The following is a 22,643-nucleotide window of genomic DNA, read 5'->3' as shown; positions in this document are numbered from 1 at the left end:
CCCTTCCCCTCCCCACAACAGACACCCTGTGAGGTAGGTGGGGCTGAGAGAGCTGTGACTAGCCCAAGGTTACCCAGCTGGCTTCATGTGTAGGAGTGGGGAAACAAATCCAGTTCACCAGATTAGCCTCCTCCGCTCATGTGGAAGAGTGGCGAATTAAACCCGGTTCTCTAGATCAGAGTCCACCACTCTAAACCACTGCTCTTAACCACTATACCACGCTGGCTTGAGACCAGGAAGGGTATCTGCTCCACTTGTTTCTTCCTGGGAATGAAGATCACAGAGAAAGACCCTCCTGACTGTCCGATCAATCAAAGAAGCTTGTTTGGTGGGTACATGAGAGAGGGCCTTTTCAGTGGCAGCCTCACAATTATGGTCGAACCTTCCCAGGAAGGGGTGCCTAGCCCCCTGTCGATCTTAAGAAAGCAGCTGAAGACAGTTTTACTCAGGACTGCATTGGACTAAAGCTGTCCTCAACTGTGATTTTAAATGTTGGTTTTGTGTTTTAGGTAATCTATTTTATGTATTTTATTAATATTGTAAGCTGCCTTGAGCTCTATAAGGAAAAAAGGCGGCTAACAAATATTTTAAATCAATAAATAATAAAATAAAAATATTTTTTCTTCACACAGGCCTTTCACTGTCTTTTAACCTTATTCTGTTGGGCCTTGGAGGCTGATTGCCAGGAAGAAGCCCACAGAATATGCAGTAACAATTTGAAGTAGAAACCCGGTCATCCTACCATGACAAATTTCACCACGGAGGTAAAATAGCACAATTCAAATGGGGCTCCCTCCATGCAAGTGCGGTATCTCACACTGCTTCTTCTAGCAATGGTTGGAGCTCTGAAATGCATCCGAAATCTTCTGGGGTCCGAGGCTACAAGGATGTCATCAGAGGAACCATACGTACCAGTTTTCTGAACTGAGACTTTCAAATTTTCAGTGTGCTGCCACCACTCACTTACTTCTTTTAAAATTCTGTTTTGCTCCTTTCTCATTACCCCGAAGAGCCTAATTCCTTGTTTTTCTAGCTCAGTCTCTCTTGAGGGAAACACTTTACTTATTGATTTGTTCACTAAGGAATTCTTGGGTATCAGTCATGGTGCTGGTGGAAAATGCCATCAAGTCGCAGCTGACTTATGGTGACCCCGTAGGATTTCCACGGCAAGGCATGTTCAGAGGTGGATTTGCCATTGCTTGCCTCAGCGTAGTAGCCCTGGACTTCTTTGGTGGTCTCCCATCTAAGTACTAACCAAGGCCGACCCTGTTTAGCTTCCGAGTTCTGAAGAGATCAGGCTAGCCTGAGCTATCCAAGTCAGGCCATGTCTGTCATAGAACCCTTGAACGTTAGAGGATACCAGGATACGGCTACTGGTCATCCAAGATGTCCGTCAGCAGCATCTCCTGGGCCTCACCGTTGCACTGAAACAATAGAAAGCATCCTAGAATGTCCTCCTTATACTCCTGTGCTAGCAAATCACAGTATATCACAAGAGCCAGCATGGTATAGTTGTTAAGAGCAGTGGTTTGGAGAGGTGGACTCTAATCTGGAGAACTGGGTGATTCCCCACTCCTCCTCATGAGGGGAGGATGCTAATCTGGTGAACTGGGTTGGTTTCCCCATGCCTACACATGAAGCCATCTCTCAGCCCCACCTACCTCACAGGGTGTCTGTTGTGGGGAGGGGAAGGGAAGGTGATTGTAAGCCAGTTTGATTCTTCCTTAAGTGGGAGAGAAAGTCGGCATATAAAAACCAACTCTTCTTCTATATTGGAAAGATGGGAACACTGCCTTTCAGGGAAGCTTGTCTATCTTCCCCTCAACTCTGGAGAAAGTTCCAAGGATTCCTAGAAACAATTCTGCATCCACTGGGGCCAACATAACACAAGCAATTCCTGAATGCTTTCATAATCTTTTTAGCTGGCACCTGCATGAGGTGAGCCTTACCTCACAGAGCAAGTATGTTCAGCAGCAGGAAAGCAGATAAAGAGTTGTCAAAACACCCCTGTGGTATTTCCAAACACAGATTTAGACATCTGGTGCCCTGTGAAAAGCACAAACCCTCCTCCAATTCCAGCATATATGACATACCTCAGATGGGAAATCAAGCTAGCACTCCCTGAAGAGTCTGAGGTCTTAATGGTACATTCTTTCCTTGTTATTCACGTTGCATCGGCATGCATGCATTTATGGAGGCAGGCCTGAAGAGCCGTCCAAAAAGACAAGTTTGCCATTCCAATTATACCATTCAGCCACCCGATGAACTCCTTTCCCCGAGAAAGCGTTTTCAAAGATGCTCTGAGTGTTCGTTGACGGGAGGCAAAACACCAAACCCAACGGGGTTTCAAGTTACTTTCTTTTCAAACGGTTTTTGACTGGAGGGCAGATGTAGACATTACAATGGACTGGCGGCAGTGTGGTGTTCCCCCACCCCACCCCTCCTCATGCTGTCTAGCTTAACTTATCTGATGTCATCACTCCATGCAGCGCACTGCTGCTGACAGACAACCGTCTGAGGCAGGTGTGGAACTTTGTAGTAAGCTAGATATAGCTAAGAAGAGAGGGGTGAGAGGAAAGGGATACAGATCGGCAGCAGTCCTTTCTCTCCCTTAGGATCGAAAACAGACTTAGCAAGGATCCTAAGTCTCAGTTGGTCTGTAACACACTGTGAAATTCGGCAGATGCGAACAGGATGCAATTCAAAGAAGATAAGTGCCGAGTTCTACATCTGAGTAACAGAAATGAGGGACATGCATACTGGATGAGGGATACACTTCTGGGTAGCAGTGTGTGTGAACAAGATCTTGGGGTATGGGTGGACTGTAAGTAAAATACGTGCAGGGGCCTGGAGACCAAGCCCTATGAGGAAAGGCTGAAGGAGCTGGGAATGTTTAGTCTAGAGGAGGCTGAGGGGGGACATGATTGCTCTCTTGAAGTATTTGAAGGGCTGACACTTAGAAGAGGGCAGGGAGCTGTTCCTGTTTGCAGCAGAGGATAGGACTCACAATAATGGGTTTAAATTATGGGAGGAAAGGTACCGGTTGGATATTAGGAAAAAGATTTTTACATAAGAGTTGTTTTACAGTGGAATCAGCTACTTGTGGAAGTGGTGAGCTCCCCCTCACTGGCAGTCTTTAAGCAGAGGCTGGACAAGCACTTGTCAGGGATGCTGTAGGCTGATCCTGCATTAAGCAGGGGGCTGGAATAGATGACCTGTATGGCCCCTTCCAACTCCATGATTCCATGGGTGTGTGCTTCCCTTGAGAACTGCAAGATCCAGTTCTTTCATTATCACCTCCAAGAGAAGACAGATGCCAAGGCCAGCCAAGAGCAAAGGTGTGAACACCGCAGGCAGCAATTTTGAATGCACATGCCAAGCCCGCCCTTTTTACAGGGCCTCTGGAACCCCAGACGATGGAGGAAGAGGAACTGTTAGTCAGAAGACTCCCACTGATAATGATCCCCCCATGCAAGTCAATATGAGCAGGACTGTGTGCAAATTGCATTACATAAACAATTTTGCACTTAGAAAAGCTGGATTCCATAGCCTCCATAAATCCAGTAACATATATATTTGTAAAACTGGTTATTTTGCTTAACAGTGCAACCCTATGCAGAGTTACTCCAGTGTAGAACCCCTGAATTTTAGCCGATCTCATAAGATCTCAAAAGCTCAGCAGGGTTGGTCCCGGTTAGTACTTGGATGGGAGACCACCAAGGAAGCACAGGGTTGCTATGCAAAGACAGGAAATGGCAAACCACCTCTGGGTGTCTTTTGCCTTGAAAACCCTGCAGGGTTGTCATAAGTCTGCTGTGACTTAGAATCATAGAATCATAGAGTTAGAAGGGACCACCAGGGTCATCTAGTCCAACTCCCTGCACAATGCAGGAAATTCACAACTACCTCCCCCCACCACACTCCCAGTAACCCCTACTCCATGCCCAGAAGATGGCCAAGATGCCCTCCCTCTCATCATCTGCTTAAGGTCATAGAATCAGCATTGCTGACAGATGGCCATCTAGCCTCTTCTTAAAAGCCTTTCCACCACTTTCTACCACCAGACTAGAGGAACTCTGAATTTATGGTTTGGCTAGTCACCAGGAAGGGTCAAGATGCTCTTCTGTGCAGCACTGACGTCCTGACACTTTGACGCCTGGAAATATTACGCAACTCTCCCCCAGCCTTCTAGGACCCTGCCCACACACTCACAAACAGATCTCCGCAGCCACAAGGGCTGAAGACCAGCTTTCTTCAAGGAAAGAAAACTGGGAAGGTTCCAGCAGTCGCCATGTTCTAAAGTTTTCCTGGCCATTCCCACACACAGCCCTGCACGCAAGACACTAGTTAGTTCTGCCACCAAAGCCGGCGCCGAGAAATCACCTTACAATCCTGGCATGCAACCTACGCGACGCCCATTCCACCGCAGTGTGGTTACTCCTAATGGTTGCAGACAGACAACCTGAGGAGCATAATTTTTAGGTCAATTTGTGTTACTAACACGCTGAGTGTACAACATTTGCATAAACGTCGGTCGGCTTGAGCGCCCTTACTAAAGAAAGAGGGTGTGACCCAAGACAGTTCCAGAAAACCTTCCAGAGGCTCATTCCTCCTCCACACTAATTTTTTCCCCGATATAATAATTATCCCCAGGCACAAATGTGTAAGTCATATTTTGCAATCATACAAGAAAAATGGAAAAGACACTCCAGATCTGTTGGTAGTTCTAACAGTGATGGTGCCTTTCGGGGGAGTCCTGGGGAAACCAAGAACCTGTGCATTTCTATGCTGTGTTCTTCCACGTCAGAGCATAAGAACATAAGAAAAGCCCTGCTGGATCAGACCAAGGCCCATCAAGTCCAGCAGTCTGTTCACAGTGGCCAACCAGGTGCCTCTAGGAAGCCCCCAAACAAGACAACCACAGCAGCATTATCCTGCCTGTGTTCCACAACACCTAATATATTCGGCATGCTTCTCTGATCCTGGAGATAACAGGCATGCATCATGACTAGTATCCATTTTAACTAGTAGCCATGAATAATACTCTCCTCCATGAACATGTCCACTCCCCTCTTAAAGCCTTCCAAGTAGGCAGCCATCACCACATCCTGGGGCAGGGAATTCCACAATTTAACTCTGTGTTGTGTGAAGCAATACTTCCTTTTATCAGTTTTCAACCTCTCACCCTCCAGCTTCAGCAGATGACCCCGCATTCTGGTATTATGAGAGAAGGAGAAAAGCTTCTCCAGTAGCACCTTAGAGACCAACCATTTTCAGAGCATACGTTATCGAGAGTCAAAGCTCCCTTCGCACTCTTGAAAGCTCACTCTCTGAAAATCTTAGAATCGTAGAATGGGAAGGGACCACCAGGGTCATCTAGTAAAACCCCCTGCGCAATGCAGGAAATTCACAACTACCTCCCCCACCACACCCCCAGGTCAAACTAATCATGAAGATGATATAATTATTGTAGTAACAGCAAGGGAGACGCATATTTTTCCTTTTCTTTCTCTTCTCTCATTTTCTCTTTTTTATATACTATAAAGTTAATGAAAGTAGAAGGTAGAACAGAACAGCCAGGAGGAGGAGGAGAAGGAAGAGGAAGAGTTGGTTTTTATATGCTGACTTTCTCTACCTTTTTAAGGAGAATTAAACCGGCTTACAATCTACTTCCCTTCCCCTCCCCGCAACAGACACTTTGTGAGGTAGGTGGGGCTGAGTTTGGAGAGAGCTGTGACTAGCCCAAGGTCACCCAGCTGGCTTCATGTGTAGGAGTGAGGAAACCAACCCGGTTCACCAGATTAGCAACCGCCGCTCATGTGGAGGAGCGGGGAATCAAACCCGGTTCTCCAGATCAGAGTCCACCGCTCTCAACCACCACACCACGCTGGCTCTTTCATTCCCCCTCTACAGGTTGCCAGGTGGGATGCAGCAACCCTGTTGCCACTGGCTGCTCTGCTTGGCAGCTGCAGGTCTCCCTGTCATCGCTGGAGTTTTAATTTGTGAGCAGAAGAAGTGCCAAGAATGTGCTGTGGTGGCACGCAGACTCTCCGGTGTGTTGGCAGAAAGGTGCTCCTCGTATCTGCTGGCACCGGTTATGAAAAACACACTCCATGAAAAATGTCGCACAGGCACGGGAGGGGCTGTGGCTCAGTGGCAGAGCATCTGCTTGGAATGCAGAAGGTCCCAGGTTCAATCCCCGGCATCTCCAGTTAAGGAGACCAGGCAATTAGGTGATGTGAAAGACCTCTGCCTGAGACCCTGGAGTGTCGCTGCCAGTCTGAGTAGACAATACTGACTTTGATGGACCAAGGGGGGGGGTCTGATTCAGTATAAGGCAGCTTCATGAGTGTTCAATGTGGAATGTGCACCAGGAACATCATGCTGATAGCTTTGGCTCTGAACTACGACGGTTATGGCCCAAGACACAGGGCAGCATGGATTCTGCACTCAGTAAAATAACAATAAAGCTCTGTGCCAAGAAAAGTTACGCCTTGCAGCTATATTGTACAAGGAGAGCAAAAGTCTGTCTTTTTTTGCTCTGTTGCATAATTTATTTTGGTTTTGCTAGTCATTGGGGGGGGGGCAAAGACTCCTCAAGAGCAAGGAAATTTTGTTCCCTGGCTCCAGGAAAGTTAATTCGGCCATCCCTTTGGCTTGGGAGATATAAGCACTGGAAATGTGGGGTGTTTTTTTAAAAAGGGAAACAAAGATTCTCAGGAACCTGCTTTCTGTTCTTACTGCCACATTCTGCTCTTTCTCATAGAACCATAGAGTTGGAAGGGACCACCAGGGTCATCTACTCCAACCCCCTGCACAATGCAGGAAATTCACAACTACCTCCCCCCCACACCCTCAGTGTCCCCTATTCTATGCCCAGAAGATGGCAAAAACAAAACAAAAAAACCCTGCAGGACCCCTGGCCAATCTGGCCTGGAGGGAAATTGCTTCCTGATCCCAAAGTGGTGATCGGCACTACCCTGGGCATCCAAGAAAGGTCCGCGAGAGCCAAACATTGATGCAAATACTCCTGCCCTCCCTCTCATGATCTGCCTAAGGTCATAGAATCAGCATTGGTGACAGGTGGCCATCTAGCCTCTGCTTAAAAACCTCCAAGGAAGGAGAGCCCACCACCTCCTGAGGAAGCCTGTTCCACTGAGGAACCGCTCTGTCAGGAAGTTCTTCCTAATGTTTAGCTGGAAACTCTTTTGATTTAGAAGAATAAGAAGAGTTGGTTCTTATATGCCAACTTTCTCTACCACTTAAGGTAGAATCAAACAGGCTTGCAATCACCTTCCCTCCCTCCACACAACAGACACCCTGTGAGGTAGGTGGGGCCGAGAGTGTGTGACTAGACCAAGGTCACCCAGCTGGCTTCATGTGTAGGAGTAGGGAATCAAATCCAGTTCACCAGATAAGCCTCCACCGCTCATGTGTAGGAGTGGGGAATCAAACCCGGTTCTCCAGATCAGAGTCCACCGCTCCAAACCACAGCTCTTAACCACTACACCATGCTGGCTCTAATTTAATTCTCTGTTGCTTCTGATCCACAGAAGCGCAGTACTTGCACACACACACACAACCTTACTGACAAATCTTGATCAGTGTGTTCATGTAACAGAATTTCCTTACACAAAGAGAATGATTTTGAAATTACTATTTTGCCAGCTGCCTTTTGCGTAAGCTCCTTTTTAAAACGCCTTTAATGATCGCCGGCAGGCAATACTTTGCTAGAACAAGGGCCATCCGCCAGTTCACAGATTTTGCCAACAGCAGAGTAGCGGCACCAAGAGGGATGCTTGTGCCAATGAATCAATAGCCTTTTCAGTAAGTGCCAAAAGGGATGGCAGAAAACAGGGAGCTGCCTTTACAGGGACAGGCACTTTGCTCGCGAGTGATCCAGGAGGACTGCGGCAAAGATGGGACCCCGATGCCCATGTATTCTTACCCTGCTTTTCTCCCCAGAGGCTTACAAAAATACAATTAAAATGAAGAAACAAAGAGTGCACCACAGCTAGATTTGAGTCCAGCATCACTTTAGAGACCAACCATTTTTGGCACATATGCTTCTGAGAGTCAAAGCTCCCTTCACCAGACACTCTTGAAAGCTCATACAGGTTGAGCGTTCCTTATCTGGACTGCTTGGGACCAGAAGTGGTCTATTTCAGATATTTCCGTATTTTGGAATATTTGCATCTACATAATGAGATACCTTGGGAATGGGACCCAAGTTTAAAAACATTTATTTTTTATATATGTTTATGTACACTTTATACACATAGCCTGAATTTAATTTTAAACAACATTTTAAATAATTTTGTGTGCACTGAACCATCAGAAAGCAAACTGGCGTGCTGCTGAGGGCCTGTGTTGTAGTGTAGTGGTTAAGAACGGCGGTTTGCAGGAGTAGACTTTGATCTGGAGAACCGGGTTGGATTCCCCGCTCCTCCACATGAGCGGAGGAGGCTAATCTGGTGAACTGGATTTGTTTCCCCACTCCTACACATGAAGCCAGCTGGGTGACCTTGGGCTAGTCACAGCTCTCTCAGCCCCACCTACCTCACAGGGTGTCTGTTGTGGGGAGGATGGGAAGGAAAGGTGATTGTAAGCCGGTTTGATTCTCCCTTAAGTGGTAGAGAAGGTCAGCATATAAACACCAACTCTTCTTGTTCTGTGAGTAATGCCTGCATGCCGGCTCAAAAAAGTCTGGTTTTCTGGTCAGTCCGGACATCAGATGTCTGAATAAGGGACACTTAACCTGTACCGTGAAAATCTTGTTCGTCTCTAAGATCCTACTGGACTCGAATCTAGCTGTTCTACTGCAGACCAAGACGGCTACCCTCCGAAACAACACACTACAGCAGTGGAGCTCACTCCGTAACTTGCACAGAGCCACACTGGCAACTGCTATCAACCCAAACAGCCAAGTTTAATTCCATCCCCAGAATGAGGCCTGGACCTCAGGAAGACTCACAGCTTACCTGTCCTTCTTGCAGTAGCTGTTTCAAGGCGGAACCTGTCGACCACAAGCCCCACTAGGCAATGACCTCGCCCACTTTCCTGAGACATGGGAGTCAGCTGCCACACTCGGAGCAGGGCTCAGAAATGGGATGTCAAAGGTGGCATGTCAAACAGCCACATGTGGCTCTCCAGCCACTGAGTAGCATTTGCACTACAGGCTGGGCTGGTCCTGAGTCCACTAGGCTAGCTTAATCAGGGTGACAAGGCATCAACCAAGAGCAAAGGACCAGGGGCTGTTGCCTTCTCTTTTTTACTGCCTGTTCCAACAGCCCCACCCCTTCAGTCCCTTCCCTCCTTCCCAATTTGCCACAGCAGTTTGTTGGAGGCGCCAACCCACATCCGTTAGAAGATGTATCCTTGCAAATAGCCAGATTCTCAAGCCAAGATTGGAGGGGAGAATAGGGGATGTGCGACTAGCTGAGCCCAATAATTGTTTGGCCTGAGCTGGGGTCACTGTTTGGCTATCTCACCTCAACTGACGCCAGTTTTCATAGGCAAAGCCTCAGCACAAAGGCTCATTTTTAATCCCAGTATATTGCATTCTGGGATGTGGAATGGTATAATATAGATTGTCAGATCTCAAAAGCTAAGATATTACACTTGATCTTAGCCAAAAGGCCGAGAAAAAAAGGGGAGGGGACATTTAAGTATATAATGAATAGATGACAATAATATATGAACCAAATTTTCAATATTCAGGAAATAATTCTTGAAATTTATGTTTAGATTTTAATAATCATTATTAGTTTAAGGTTTTTTATTTTATCATCATTTATTCCACAATATTGTACATTACTACTGTATTTATCAAGTATTGCATAGTGTATTTTATATATAATATTCTTTTTCCTTTTTTTGTAACAAAAGGACCTGGTTTTTACTTTTTATGTTATATTTTTCTGTTAACTAATTTTATATATCTATATCTATATATTTCAAGAAAAAGATCTTGAAAGCTAAGCTGGGTCAGTTCTTGGAAGGGAGACCTTCAAGGAAGATTCTGAAGAGGAAGGCAATGGCAAACCATTTCTGCTTAATCACGTGCCTTGAAAACCCCACCAGGGGTTGCTATAAGTAGGCTGTGACTTGATGGCACTTGACACGCACACATATCACGTTCACTAGATCATACCCTGCCTCTGTAAAAAAAATATTAGGTCTAATGGCTATAGACAGACCCATCCTTAACAAGAGCTATCATTGTATAGTGGTTAGAGTGCTCAACTAGGATCTAGGAGATTACAGGCTGAAATCCCCACTCAGCCATGGAAGCTTGCTGGATAGCCATTGGCCAGTCATACACTCTTTGCCTAACCTACCTCACAGGGTTGTTGTGAGGATAATATGAAGGAGGGGAAAATGACATTGTATGCCATTTTGTGTCCCTGTGAGGAGAAAAGCAGGACATGCATAAATAAATGAAATTCAGGTACAACTTACCATAACATCTCCCTTCAGAAGCTGGGCTGGTTCAATAGCAATGCAGACTCTGCTTTGGTTCTCCAGCCCCACACTACTTAAACAATAAACCAGGAAAAAAACAATTACAAGAGCAGCAGCACTAGGATCTTAAAATGACAAATCTGAACACAGATCCCCACCATCTGCCGCCTCTGAAGTCCATGTGGACTTCAGAGGCGGCGGCAAACTAATCAGATCCCTGCTGCCTCCGAAGTCCGTGGACTTTGGAGGCTGCAGGCAGTGGTAATCTGAACACAGCAGCAAGGGCTCAGCCAGCAGGTAAGGGGGAGGGAGGAGGGGGAAATGGTGGCAGGGCCTTAATGCAAAAAAAAAAAAAAAATCTGTGTTATTCGAGATCTGCTTTTTTGCCTACCTTTTATTGGTGCAATTTTTTTTATCAATAATCCCCCACCCCCGAAAAATACCGAAAATGTATTTTTTGAGGGTTTTTTCGGTTGGGATTTAGCTGAATGCACCCCCTTATTACAGACACAACATGATCACATAGCACAGTCACCCTTTCGAAAAACAGGGGGGAAAAGAGGGGAAGAACCTAACCTCAACATATGCAGACAACCATATACCAGCCCAGGCTTGCATGTAGGGTGTTAAATAAATTTCAAATTGTAAAGCCCTCTAGTTAAGAGAGCCTGCAAGTTGTTCTTATACTGGGCCGTACTGGTCTCCCATACAGAATGTGTATGCAAGAATCAACCTGGTAAAGCAGTGTATGGTTGTCTGCATATGTTGGCATATTTGTAAATATTTGTGTATGCATTATATGGGTTTAATTTGACCACTGATGAAGGCCTGCTGGTCAAAACGCGCCTGGCATGCTGGTTGATCGACCTGGTATAGGTCGATCAACTTTTTAAGATGCCATTGGGCCAAGTTTTATCATTTTTAATGTTTTTAATCCTTATATAGCACTTTAAAATAAAATATATTTCATAGTCACCCTTCCCCCAAGCTATACCACCTCAGAATAAAAGTGTGGAGAAGGAGAACACACATTTTAATGCTTATCTGTCACACACACACAAAAAAAAATATCTGTACTAAGAATACTAGGACATCAGGAAGAGAGTCCATTAGCCTATTTCTCTTTACAGTATGTACAGAGTATTTTGACTAGGGAGAGGATCTGAATATGTGATCTGCAACTTACCACCTGAAACAGAACTGTCCTGGGAGAGACTCAACATGATAACTTTTTTGACTGACCAATAAATGCATGTGTGTGGGTGGTGTGGGTGGTGATTACTTACTATACTCCTGATGTATAAACCGGCTGCATGGCTTGGTACAACTTCAGAAATGGCCGACAAACTGGAAAACAAAGTTGAAAGATATATAACATTGCAAAAACAAAGTTATTATGAATGGAGTTGTATGTATGCCAGGATACTCTCAACAGGAATATTTTGATTGACCATAATTTCTGTTATCAAAGGTTGCCAGAGGGAAATACCCCCGTTTGGCTTCGGGAGCTCTCACAGATACATGTATTCACTCAGTCTCTTCTATCTTTTCTTAGGTTGATGACAGCTGCCATATTGTTCTTGGAAACTATTACCATTTGTTTCTTCGTATTAAGACCTGAAAGACTCCATTTTTGCCAGGCTCAATTAGGGATGGTAAAGCTCTTTTACACCTGAAGGGGTTGCCAACCAGGAAGCGACAACCCTCCAGTCATTTGTTGGGAAAAGATACTATCTGTCGGGTTGCCAACTTCCAGGTACTAGCTGGAGATCTCCTATTACAACTGATCTCCAGCCTATAGAGATCAGTTCACCTAGAGAAAATGGCCCCTTGGCAATTGGACTCCATGACATTGAAGTCCCTCCCCTCCCCAAACCCCGCTCTCCTCAGGCTCCGCCCAAAATACCTCCAGCTAGTGGCAAAGAGGGACCTGACAACCCTATCAGCCATCCAGAGTTTCTCCACGCAGTAAGGATTTCTCTGCACCCATTCAACAGAATGAAAACCTTGATAACATGTCTAGCGCTGATAAGGTCTTCTTCACCAGCCACCTCCACCAGTCCTAGCTAGGATACATCAGGGGTAGTGCTTCCTAGATTCCTTCCTGATCCTCTAGATGTTAACTCTTAGGGAAGAAGAATTATTTCTGCAGAGTGCTAGAAACTAACTTCAGACACAACCTGCCAGGAAGTTCTTCTGCACTACCCCACTGAGTTCCACAGGAGACGGTGCCGCACGGGAGAAGCCTTACCAGCCATCTTGAGATATTGGTGGCTTCCTGGAGAGTCTTCCCCAGCCATTAGTGCAGGGGTGCCCAATGTGGTGCCTGCCAAGTGTTTTTAGGAAGTGGGTGGGGCCAGCTAGGGCTTTTGCCCAGAGAAGGCTTCTGACTGACTATTGGAGATTTGACTGGCTGAGCAGATTTTTTAAAACATTGCTTTGGCAGCTGCTGCCACCACACCACAAGGATCTACAGTGTGTTATGGTAGTTAAGCTGTGGAAATCATTTTGTGGCTGGCTCCAACTCCTGCGGCAGCCGTTTTGTTGCTGCAACCACCATGCCATGTCTGAATCCCAAAGGTGCTTGCAGGCTCAAAAAGGTTGGGGACCCCTCCATCGGTGGAAGAGAAGAAGCAAGGAAGCGGCTGACGGCATTGCTGGGGTGTGGTGGTGGGAGCAAGAACAGGATCCATGCCGAGGTAGGGAAACCAAAGACGTGGGATGGATTTCTGTCTCTGAACTCAGGAGGTGATGAGGATGCTATTGGTGAGGGAGCACGGCCTATCTGAAGAGTGATTAGCCCTGACCCCAAGTTCCATAAAGAACTAGGAATAAAGATGACGGCAAGCAAAATAACTCACCTCCGCCAGCGTCAAAGCTTGGGGTTCCATGCAGGATGACGTAGTGTAGGAAGAGGGGGGTGGTGTTCATTTTTACGGATCCAGAGAGAAGGCCACTCAAAAACTGCACATACCTAAAAAACGAGAGACTGTCATCATAGGTGAACAAAAGCAAACACAACAATACATACCAATTGAGGGGGGGGAATCCATTCAAAATGGTAATTTGGAAGAAATTAGGATTTGTAACTCATCATCAAATCTTATGGTTTTGAAAAGAGGATACAAAAGAACTTCAGGTTCACATTTCTTCATTCTAAGCAGTGGGGGAGGGGGGAATGACGCAATCCGCAATTGATAGTGAGATGTCAATCATAACTGTGACAAGGCTGTCTTTCGACTATCTGCCTTGAAAAGAGAGGAAGTGGACTGAGGTACGTCTGCCTTACGAAGCCAGGCAGGCTCGCCTATATGCTGTAGCGCATGTGGACACATGAAGCTACCTTACAGTGAATTGGACCATCGAGCCATCAAGGTCAGTGTTGTCTACTCAGACTGGCAGCAGCTCTCCAGGGCCTCAAGTCATGTTCTTCACAACATCTACTCCCTGATGTTTTCAACTGGAGATGCCAGGGACTGAACCTGGGACCTTCTACGTGCAAAGCAGATGCTCTACCCCTGAGCCAAAGCCCCTCCAAAGACCTCCTTCACACTAACATCCAGTAGTGCAGGAGCTGCTTCCTCATGGAGCCATTTCAGATTGCAAGGCTAAGAACGCAAACAGTGGGGCCATGCAGGTAGAGCTAATTGCTTGGTTTCCCCCATGCAACTGGCTCCCTTTCAGGAAGGAGGGTGCAACTAGGAAAGTGCTTTGTCAACCAGCGCTCAGGGGCACTACGAGAGTGCTGCCACCCCTCCTGCACCATTTTCTCAAGGGGGCATGGCTGCAGGGGGGTGGTTTGCACCATCTCAGGCTCCAGGTGTCCTCAATCACACCATCCCAGGACACATGGCGCATGAGACAGTGGCCAACAGGGTCCGTTTGAGGCCACGGTATGCGCGGGAAGGCTGAGGCACCGCCTTCTCTCATGCAGGCTTCCTGAGCCACATAGGCCATTAACGCATGGCTGTTTTCTTATTTGTTTGTCCCTGTCCTATCCCACACCTTCCAATCCCGTGTTCAAATAATTGAACGCATGGGGACAGGGGATAGGGACAAACAAATGAAGAAGGGGCAGCAGCAGCAGCTCCTTCCCCTCCCACCTACGCCTCTCTGTCCCTCTCTCCCCTTCGCCCTCCTCAGCCTTCCCCCAGCACCAGCTGGGGTCTTATCCCACCTCACAGCCTGCAGCCCGGAGCCCCACAGTCAAACAGTGAAACAGCAGCAGCTCCTTCCAGCGCCAACACTGGAAGCAAAACCCAGCAAAGGCGAGCCGGTATGCATTGGCTGGAAGTGCACGGTGTTGGCGCCGGAAGGAGCCGTCGCCACTTTGCCGCTTGACTGTGGGGCTCCGGGCTGCATGCTGTGAGGTGGGCTAAAACCCCGGCTGGTGATGGGGGAAGGCCAAGAAGGCATGGGGGAGAGGGGGAGAGAGAGAAGCGGGTAGGGGGGGAAGGAGCCGCCGATGCTGCTGCTGCTGCCGCCGGGGCTACAAGCAGGGAGTTGACCCAGGTGCTGAAACACACTGTAAAACTCCCACAGCTGTAATGAATCAGCTGTAAAAATTGCGGCAACGCAGCATTCTGATAACCCGGGAAAGATCCTGAATTGGGAGGGTTCATCCCATGGGCAGGCAACAGCCATGCATGTGACCTTTGGAGATTCGCTACACCCGCAGGAGATTCCAGGGGCCAAACAGCCATGCGTTTTCGGCCATAGAGACGCATCATACCCCCCCAAAGTACATGTAACTGAGGATCAGGCCAGGACACACACACACCCCTGACCCACATCACACATCTTGTGCACACAAGCCCTTGGTTTTGTGGCAGGGTCCAGGTCTGAACTATACAAGAAAGAAAAAGAGGGGGCGCACCAAAACAAAATGAAGGTGAAGAAACAATTGGGGCAAGGGAAATAATATTTCAATAAGTTCCGTAATCCCAATGCATTTCATATGAGCTTTTTCAGGGGATACTTTTTTCTGCTTCAGCGTCCCGTGCAAGCAATAAAGCAAAGTGATTCCAACTCCCTCTTCTGCATACAGTTTGAACACCTGAACAAAGTTAATTCAACTGTAGGTACGTCAACAGGGACACATGTGGCAAATCACACCTGCCTAAGAAGATGGAATAATAATAAGAAGAGTTGGTTTTTATATGCCAACTTTGTCTAGCTTTTAAGGATTCTCAGAGTGGCTTACAATTGCCTTCCCTTCCTCTCCCCACAGCATACACCCGGTGAGGTAGGTGAGGCTGAGAGAGTTCAGAGAAAACTGTGACTGGGCCAAGGTCACCCAGCAAGCTTCATGCATATAAGTGGGGAATCGAACCCGGTTCTCCAGATTAGAGTCCAACGCTCTTAACCACTACACCATGCTGGCTCTCGAGCGGGGGAGTCACACATTAAGCACACAGATTGTACTATATATCTCGCCCATACAGCTGCCATAAATGTGTTGCAGAACAGACTGCCAAAAGCATGCAGAGGGTTTCTGGTTCTCATGGCTGCTTGTTTGCGGAAGGGAAAGGCTGCTGGAAACCAGGCCTGTTTATACTATGCCCAGGCCATCTCGAAAGGGCCATCAGAAAACATCTTCACTCCTTTTGCTCCCACAGTGCTGTTCATCTGTGCCCCGAGAAGCAATGTTTACCACTGTACACTCAGTTCTTTTCAATAAAGCGGCATTCATGTGTAGACAGACAGCTGAATGGGAACTGAGCTCTCCAAGCTAAATATTTATTAAAATGTAAAAGCCCCAGGGGGAAACGTGTTGTTATTTTTCCAGTGTGTAGCCAGCTGTGTAGGTCTCCAGAGAAACAGAGCAGCTTACTGGGAAAGTTTTTTTCCAGGCAGTGAGAAACAGATCAAATATCTTGTTTTCTCAATTGCTAGCAAGGCCTCTCTCTTTAAACAAGCGTCAGAATTGTTGCATGCTGGACAATAAAGGGGATAGGTAACTAGGGTGACCAAATCAAGCCATTAGACCGACTTGTTCCTTTCTTTTCAGACACTTTAATTATAAGAGACAGGCAGTCAATCAATCCTGCTTCTCTTCCCATTTGGAACTTCTAAAGCCCTCAAGCTAACCCTAAACCGAGGAGCTTTTTCAACTTGTGCCACAAGTAATGACACTCCAGGTCACAATAACTTCTTAAGAAGGTTTCTTGCCAGTTTTCTTGCAGATGCTGGCCAGGTTCCTGGCCTTAACACGGGAGGTAAATTAAGACAGATTTCCGCATCACAAAGAAGAACTTCTGTGGCTGCTAACTGTTAGCCCGATCTCGTCACATCTCAGAAGCTAAGCAGGGTTGGCCCTAGTTAGTGCTTGGATGGGAGACCACCACGGAAGCAGAGGCAGGCAATGGCAAACCACCTCTGAATGCCCCTTGCCCTATGGGGTCCCCATAAGTCGGCTACGATTTGATGGGAATTCCCACCAACAACAGCTATGTTTAGGATTTACACAGTAAGACCTTTCCCCTTTATTTCTGTTCTTTATGCTCGTGGACCAACAGGTCATGAGCAAAACAAATTCAGTATGCTCGGTAACACATAGATAACCAAACATACAGAAATACAAAAATCCGGAATATACAGTTAGAAGGAAGTATCATTAAAAGCCATAGATAAAATTTTTGCCATGCCGAAGGTTACATTTGGATCAGTATCAGTCAATAACTTTGCTACTATCTCTTGCTTTAGAGCAGGTCCCCACTTCTGAATGTATACTGTAATCCTTTTATCTCTGGCGAGATCATACTTTTTGCAATCAATTTAAAAAGACCAAACAGTATCCAAACTACCTGATTTACAATCTCAAAATCATTAAGAAAAAGGGATCCCTGAAATCCTGCCTGCTAACTCTCCCAATATGAATACATTCAGAAGAAGAAGAGCTGGTTTTTATATACCGACTTTCTCTACCAACGTAAGGAAGAATCAAACCGGCTTACAATCACCTTCTCTTCCCCTCCCCACAACAGACACCCTGCGAGGTAGGTGGGGCTGAGAGAGTTCAAAGAGAGCTGAGACTAGTCCAAGGTCACCCAGTTGGCTTCATGTGTGTAGGAGTGGAGAAACCAACCCGGTTCTCCAGATTAGAGTCCACCACTCCAAACCACCACTCTTAATCACTACACCACGTTGGCTCTCAATCTAGCCTTGGTGAAAAGTATTCTATATTAGGGGACAGTTAAAAAATTACAATCAGCAGGTAAGATCTTTGGAGTAGAAAGGCTCAGAAAGTACAAACAATGTACCAAAAGATGGATAATTTATTCAAATGTCACCATTCCAAATTGAACAACATATTCTGATATTTACTGTATCATCTGGTTGCTGTTACTCTGGAAATACTCATAGGAACATTATAATTGATAATACATGTTTAACTTTTTGTTTATTAGGATAATAGAACCTCAGGGGGAAGGTAAGACTGTTAGATGAGTCTTCCAAAACATGCATCTGACAAAGACAGTTTCAGCAGCATGAAGTTGACGTGATCCTGTTAATTAAAATCCTGCAGTTTGTTGAGGCACACAACTAAGCCTTGCGTTTATAAAGCCTCAGATTCATACTACAGATTTGCCTGCCCCATGTGAACCCTGCAATATATATCATTCATTCATTCATTTATAACCTTATTTATTGGCATGATAGCTAAAACATCAAATACAAAAAGATAGATAGATAGATAGATAGATAGATAGATAGATAGATAGATAGATAGATAGATAGATAGATATAGATAGAGGCAGCCAATGATGTGACGAAGAGAAGTAGAGTAAATTAAATTAAAATACCTTTTCTGTGACGGTTGCATCAAAGCAGAAACCTTATCATCAAAGAATTTCTTCATAGCAAACCTGTCTAGGGCTTGATCCGCACTGATAAGGGAGAGAGAGAAGAACAAAAATACCTTAGGGGAGTAAACCTGGAAATGCAGATCATCACACTGTGACGCACACCAAGAAACTGAAGAAGATTGAGCGTTAACTGGCCAATGAACTCTCCATGCAATCCTAAACAGTTACACCCTTCTACTCTAATCCCTGACCCCGATGGCCCGGGCTAGTTTGAGCTCGTTAAATCTCAGAGGCTAAGCAGTGTCGGCCCTGGTTAGTACTTGGATGGGAGACCACCAAGGAATGCCAGGGTTGTTGTGCAGAGGCAGGCAATGGCAAACCACCTCTTTCCGTCTCTTGCCTTGAAAACTCTACAAGATTGCCATAAATTGGCAGCTACTTGATGGCACTTTACACACACACACAATCTAATCCCATTGACTTCAGTGGGCTTAGAAGTGTGCAATCCTGTTTGGGATTGCACTGGGAGCTACAAAGCAGGTAAGAACATTCATTCCATCCGTTAATCGTGTCTTTACATGCCACATAAAATTGTGTTTAAAATGAAGAGTCCTGATGCAAATAAAACTGGTCACATAAGGCCCCACCCCCACCTTCAGGAGGGCTTCCACAAGAGAATAGTTTTCTGTGCCGAAACATTCCAGCCTGTTGACATTTGCCTGGAATTCAATAATAATTAAACTCTGGTAAAGAGCTCTGTTTCTAACTGTACAGGATAAAGTTCTTTGTGATGCAGTTCGAAGAAAAGTGGGCCCCTTCCACAGATTATTTTCCGTTGCACAGACCTGAGAGCCCATTTTTCAAAAGGACTCGATTGGTCGCCCGACAGACTCTTCCTCTGCGCATGATCTGTCCTTAAGTGCTGTACTTTTCCAAACGCATCTCGAGAGGAAACCTGTTTGGGCATCACATTCCCGAAGACTGTCCTTCCCTGTCTAAGTCTCCCGGCATGTGGCCACAGCTCCCCCCGCCCCCGCAAGTAACAACCTGAACTGGGCTGTTTCCTATTTTATGAAACAAGGTATCCTCCCGACTACGTTGCTTTCTTTCTGAGGACAAAGGGGATTCTCAGTGCAATCCTAAAAACACTTTCCTGGGAGTAAGCCCAGCTGAGTAGGAGTCTGTGTGTTTAGGGCTGTACAACTTATGTTAATTTATCACACAGAATTCAAATGAATCCAACGAGAATTTAGCTCTATCTGCCTAATTCTGAATTTTGTCTATATAACCCCACCCTGGATTACACATTTCTTGGTCATGCTAGAAGGTGACACAAAACCCATCTACCGGCTTTACACCATACATTGGGTTGCCAACTCAGAGTAAGGAAATACTGGAGATTTGGGGGTGGAGCCTTTGGAGGGTGGGGTTTGAGGAGAGGAGGGACTTCACTGGGTATAATGCCATAGAGTCCACCTTCCAAAGCGGCCATTTTCTCCAGGCAAACTGATCTCTGTTGCCTGGAGAACAGTTGTAATCCTAGGAGATCTCCAGCCACCACCTGGAGGTTAACCCAAGTAACAAAAAGGGAGGAACTATAGTTGCACAAATGGTTAAATTACACACAAAAAAGCTGAGCAACTAAGGCTGTTTGTTTGGCTGTATAATTATACTTAAGAAGCTATATTCCAAATATTCCAAACATCATAGTCATCTCCTATAATATTTTAGGAGATGACTATGATGTTTGGAATATTTGGAATATAGTTTCTTAAGTATAATTATACAGCCAACAGCCTAAGTTGCTCAGCTTTTTTTTGTGTAACCACCTGGAGGTTGGCAACCCTAACCATACATAACATCAATTTGGGCCATACATTTGGCCACTTGGGGCTAAAACAATATATGTTATAGCTAGAATGGCAACTGCACAGAGCTCCTCCTCTTCCTTCTGTGCCACATATAACAGCAGACCTCGGCTTGTGACATCACAACATCCCATTGTTTTGGCCAGCCGGCCAATTGGAGGTGGGTAAGGAAATACAGGGATGAGAGAAGGAGCACCGGGTTTATCCCTTAGAAAGATGCACTCCAGTTATATGATCGAGAAGATCACATTCCCCCACCCCATCCTTTTTTAACAACTTCCTTCTATTCTGTATAGACTGCAACGCTGCTCAGTTGAAACTTACCTGGGTTGGAAGTAACGAAGTAACTAGAATCTCAAACTTGAAATATATACAAGAGCTCACGCGTGGCTTTCCTTACCTTGCAGACACATTTGTGAAATGCATGTATGATGATATCACTACTCCGATTCTTCCTTTTCCACCCTGTAAAAAATACTTTTCTATAAAAATGAGGCAGGGACATCATACTCTGTTACTTAACGCTTGCTTCAAAAGACAGGTTAAAACGTCTAAGACTCAGTAGCGCTTTTCCAGTTCTTTATAATCACCAATATGTTTTCCTTACATATAGGAGTTCAAAACAAAACTATACATCAGAGTGGGGGGGGGGGGGAATAAACTTAAACACACACACACACACACACTCCAGCCTCAGTAGCATCCTGCACGCGTTCTTCTTTCTTTGGCAGTTTTAAGACATGCCCTAGGCAGATTTGTAATTTCTGGCACAATGTGCTATTCTGGAAAGCATTTCTACTCGCAACAGGTCTTATTAGCCCCTTTCTTCTGACGCCTATGATTTATGGTGGCGACATCATTTGATGAGCCTTTTTCCAGCGTTTCAAAACCTTATTAAACGCACGACACACAGTCAGTACAAATGACCGAAAAGGTAATTCCGACTAGCCACAACTTGTTTCAAAAAACTAAGTAAAAAAATGGAGTAAAAAAATGAAGCAAGAGTGTGGTGGGAGGCTTACAGCTGCAATAAATCAAAAACAGCATGTGGATCTATTTATTTAAGAAAAGGGGAGAAAAAAATTGTTGAAAAGTTAATGGTTAGCTGTTACAAAAAATGCTCGTATTTTGTTTTTCTTCTACGTTATAGCTTTTAAAAAAAGAAAACTTAGGGAAATGGGGTAATAAAGCAGAGGAAGAGCTCATGATTTTGAAAGTAGTTTAGCCTGGCCTCCACAGTTAGGTAATCAGTCAGTCAAGCCTTTATTCAGTACATAACCAGCAAAGTAGCAAAAAGTCTAATACACAGGTATATCTAACCCGCCATCCAAATGCAATGGATGGGATACAACACCCCACAATAAAATGTAAAACTGACTCTAAATATAAAATACACATATAAAGCCCAACAAATTACCTAAATAAAGTTATCTTTACTAGGTAGCCCTTCATTTAGGTCACCACTTTATCTTTGCGAATTTTAAGGGCTATAGCTAAAAATCTAGCACAATTCAATATAAACTCCGGGTTTCTCTCAAATAATAGTTTCTGGCTTATTTCGGCATCGGTTAATTCCATGCCATCGCTTTATTATTGGAGAAATAAGCTTCCTTCTACTTGCTTCATAAAACCTACAGTGCAATATGATATGGTCCATCAACTAGATCCTCCCTGATCCACAGGGACAAAACCGCTCTTCCAGTGGTACCTTTTTATACTGGCCTTCTGTTATGGCTGAGGGGAAAGTATTACATCTTGCCACTGTATATGCCCTACGGTGTGATGGGACCTCTAAGAGTGAAAGATATAATGCTGGGGCGGCTATATATTTTGTTGTCTGTTGAGCCCAATATTTAAGAACACATGCAATGTCATTTCTATATCATACAGCCTTTGCTTAACAATGTCCCTGGCCCTTTCAATCGGCATCATCTGTAAGGACTCAAATGGGAACCCAAGTAAGGATATCCTATGATGAACACCCTTAAGCCAGGCTGAACAGTAGCTGTCACTGAGAATTATGGAAGTAAAATCAGAGGAATTATGACATAGTCTTAACCAGGTGTTTATAGATCCTAAAACTATCCTAGCCTCTATTTTAATCAAACCTGATTCTAATCGAAGGGCAGCATTAGAGACACTAGATAGTACTCGAAAGATAGATCTTAAAATTTTTGATTGGATCTTTTCCAAAGTTGAGAGTCTTGTGGAAGAAGGGCCCAACAGGACGCCATACAAGAGTTGTGGGATTGTCTTGGCTAAATATAGCTTAAGACCAACAGGGATGGAGTGTCCCCCTTTTGTTGCAACAAACTTTGCAATGCCAAGCACTGATTTACGACTCTTATTAGCATTGTACTCGAGGTGGATCCTTTTTGCTCCTGTATCCTGAAACATTACCCCAAGGTATTTGAAGGTTGGCACTTGTTCTAATCTATGCCCTTTTATGGTCCAGGAACTTATTTTGGGCCTCTTGCTGAAGACCATAACTTTAGTTTTCTGA

At 45.3% G+C, this 22,643-nt stretch overlaps 1 protein-coding gene and 1 non-coding gene across 2 annotated transcripts in view; one reads left to right on the top strand and one right to left on the bottom strand.

Moving 5' to 3' along the window:
• Window positions 1–22,643, bottom strand: part of TNS3 (tensin 3) — a 392,082-nt gene that overhangs the window by 154,866 nt on the left and 214,573 nt on the right. The window contains exons 11-15 of the mRNA XM_056856991.1: window positions 20,541–20,605; window positions 18,270–18,353; window positions 13,326–13,438; window positions 11,751–11,811; window positions 10,462–10,537 (exon numbers count right to left, since the gene is read on the bottom strand). Coding sequence (XP_056712969.1) covers window positions 10,462–10,537; window positions 11,751–11,811; window positions 13,326–13,438; window positions 18,270–18,353; window positions 20,541–20,605 — 399 coding nt within the window. The remainder of the gene's footprint in view (window positions 1–10,461; window positions 10,538–11,750; window positions 11,812–13,325; window positions 13,439–18,269; window positions 18,354–20,540; window positions 20,606–22,643) is intronic.
• TRNAS-GGA (transfer RNA serine (anticodon GGA)) lies at window positions 6,140–6,211 on the top strand. The gene has a single exon. It is a non-coding gene; the product is annotated as a tRNA-Ser (tRNA).

Source organism: Euleptes europaea, chromosome 11 (assembly GCF_029931775.1).
Source record: "Euleptes europaea isolate rEulEur1 chromosome 11, rEulEur1.hap1, whole genome shotgun sequence".
Lineage (NCBI taxonomy): Eukaryota > Metazoa > Chordata > Lepidosauria > Squamata > Sphaerodactylidae > Euleptes > Euleptes europaea.
Note: the sequence above shows the minus strand (reverse complement) of the source record. Positions and strands in the feature narration are given on the sequence as shown.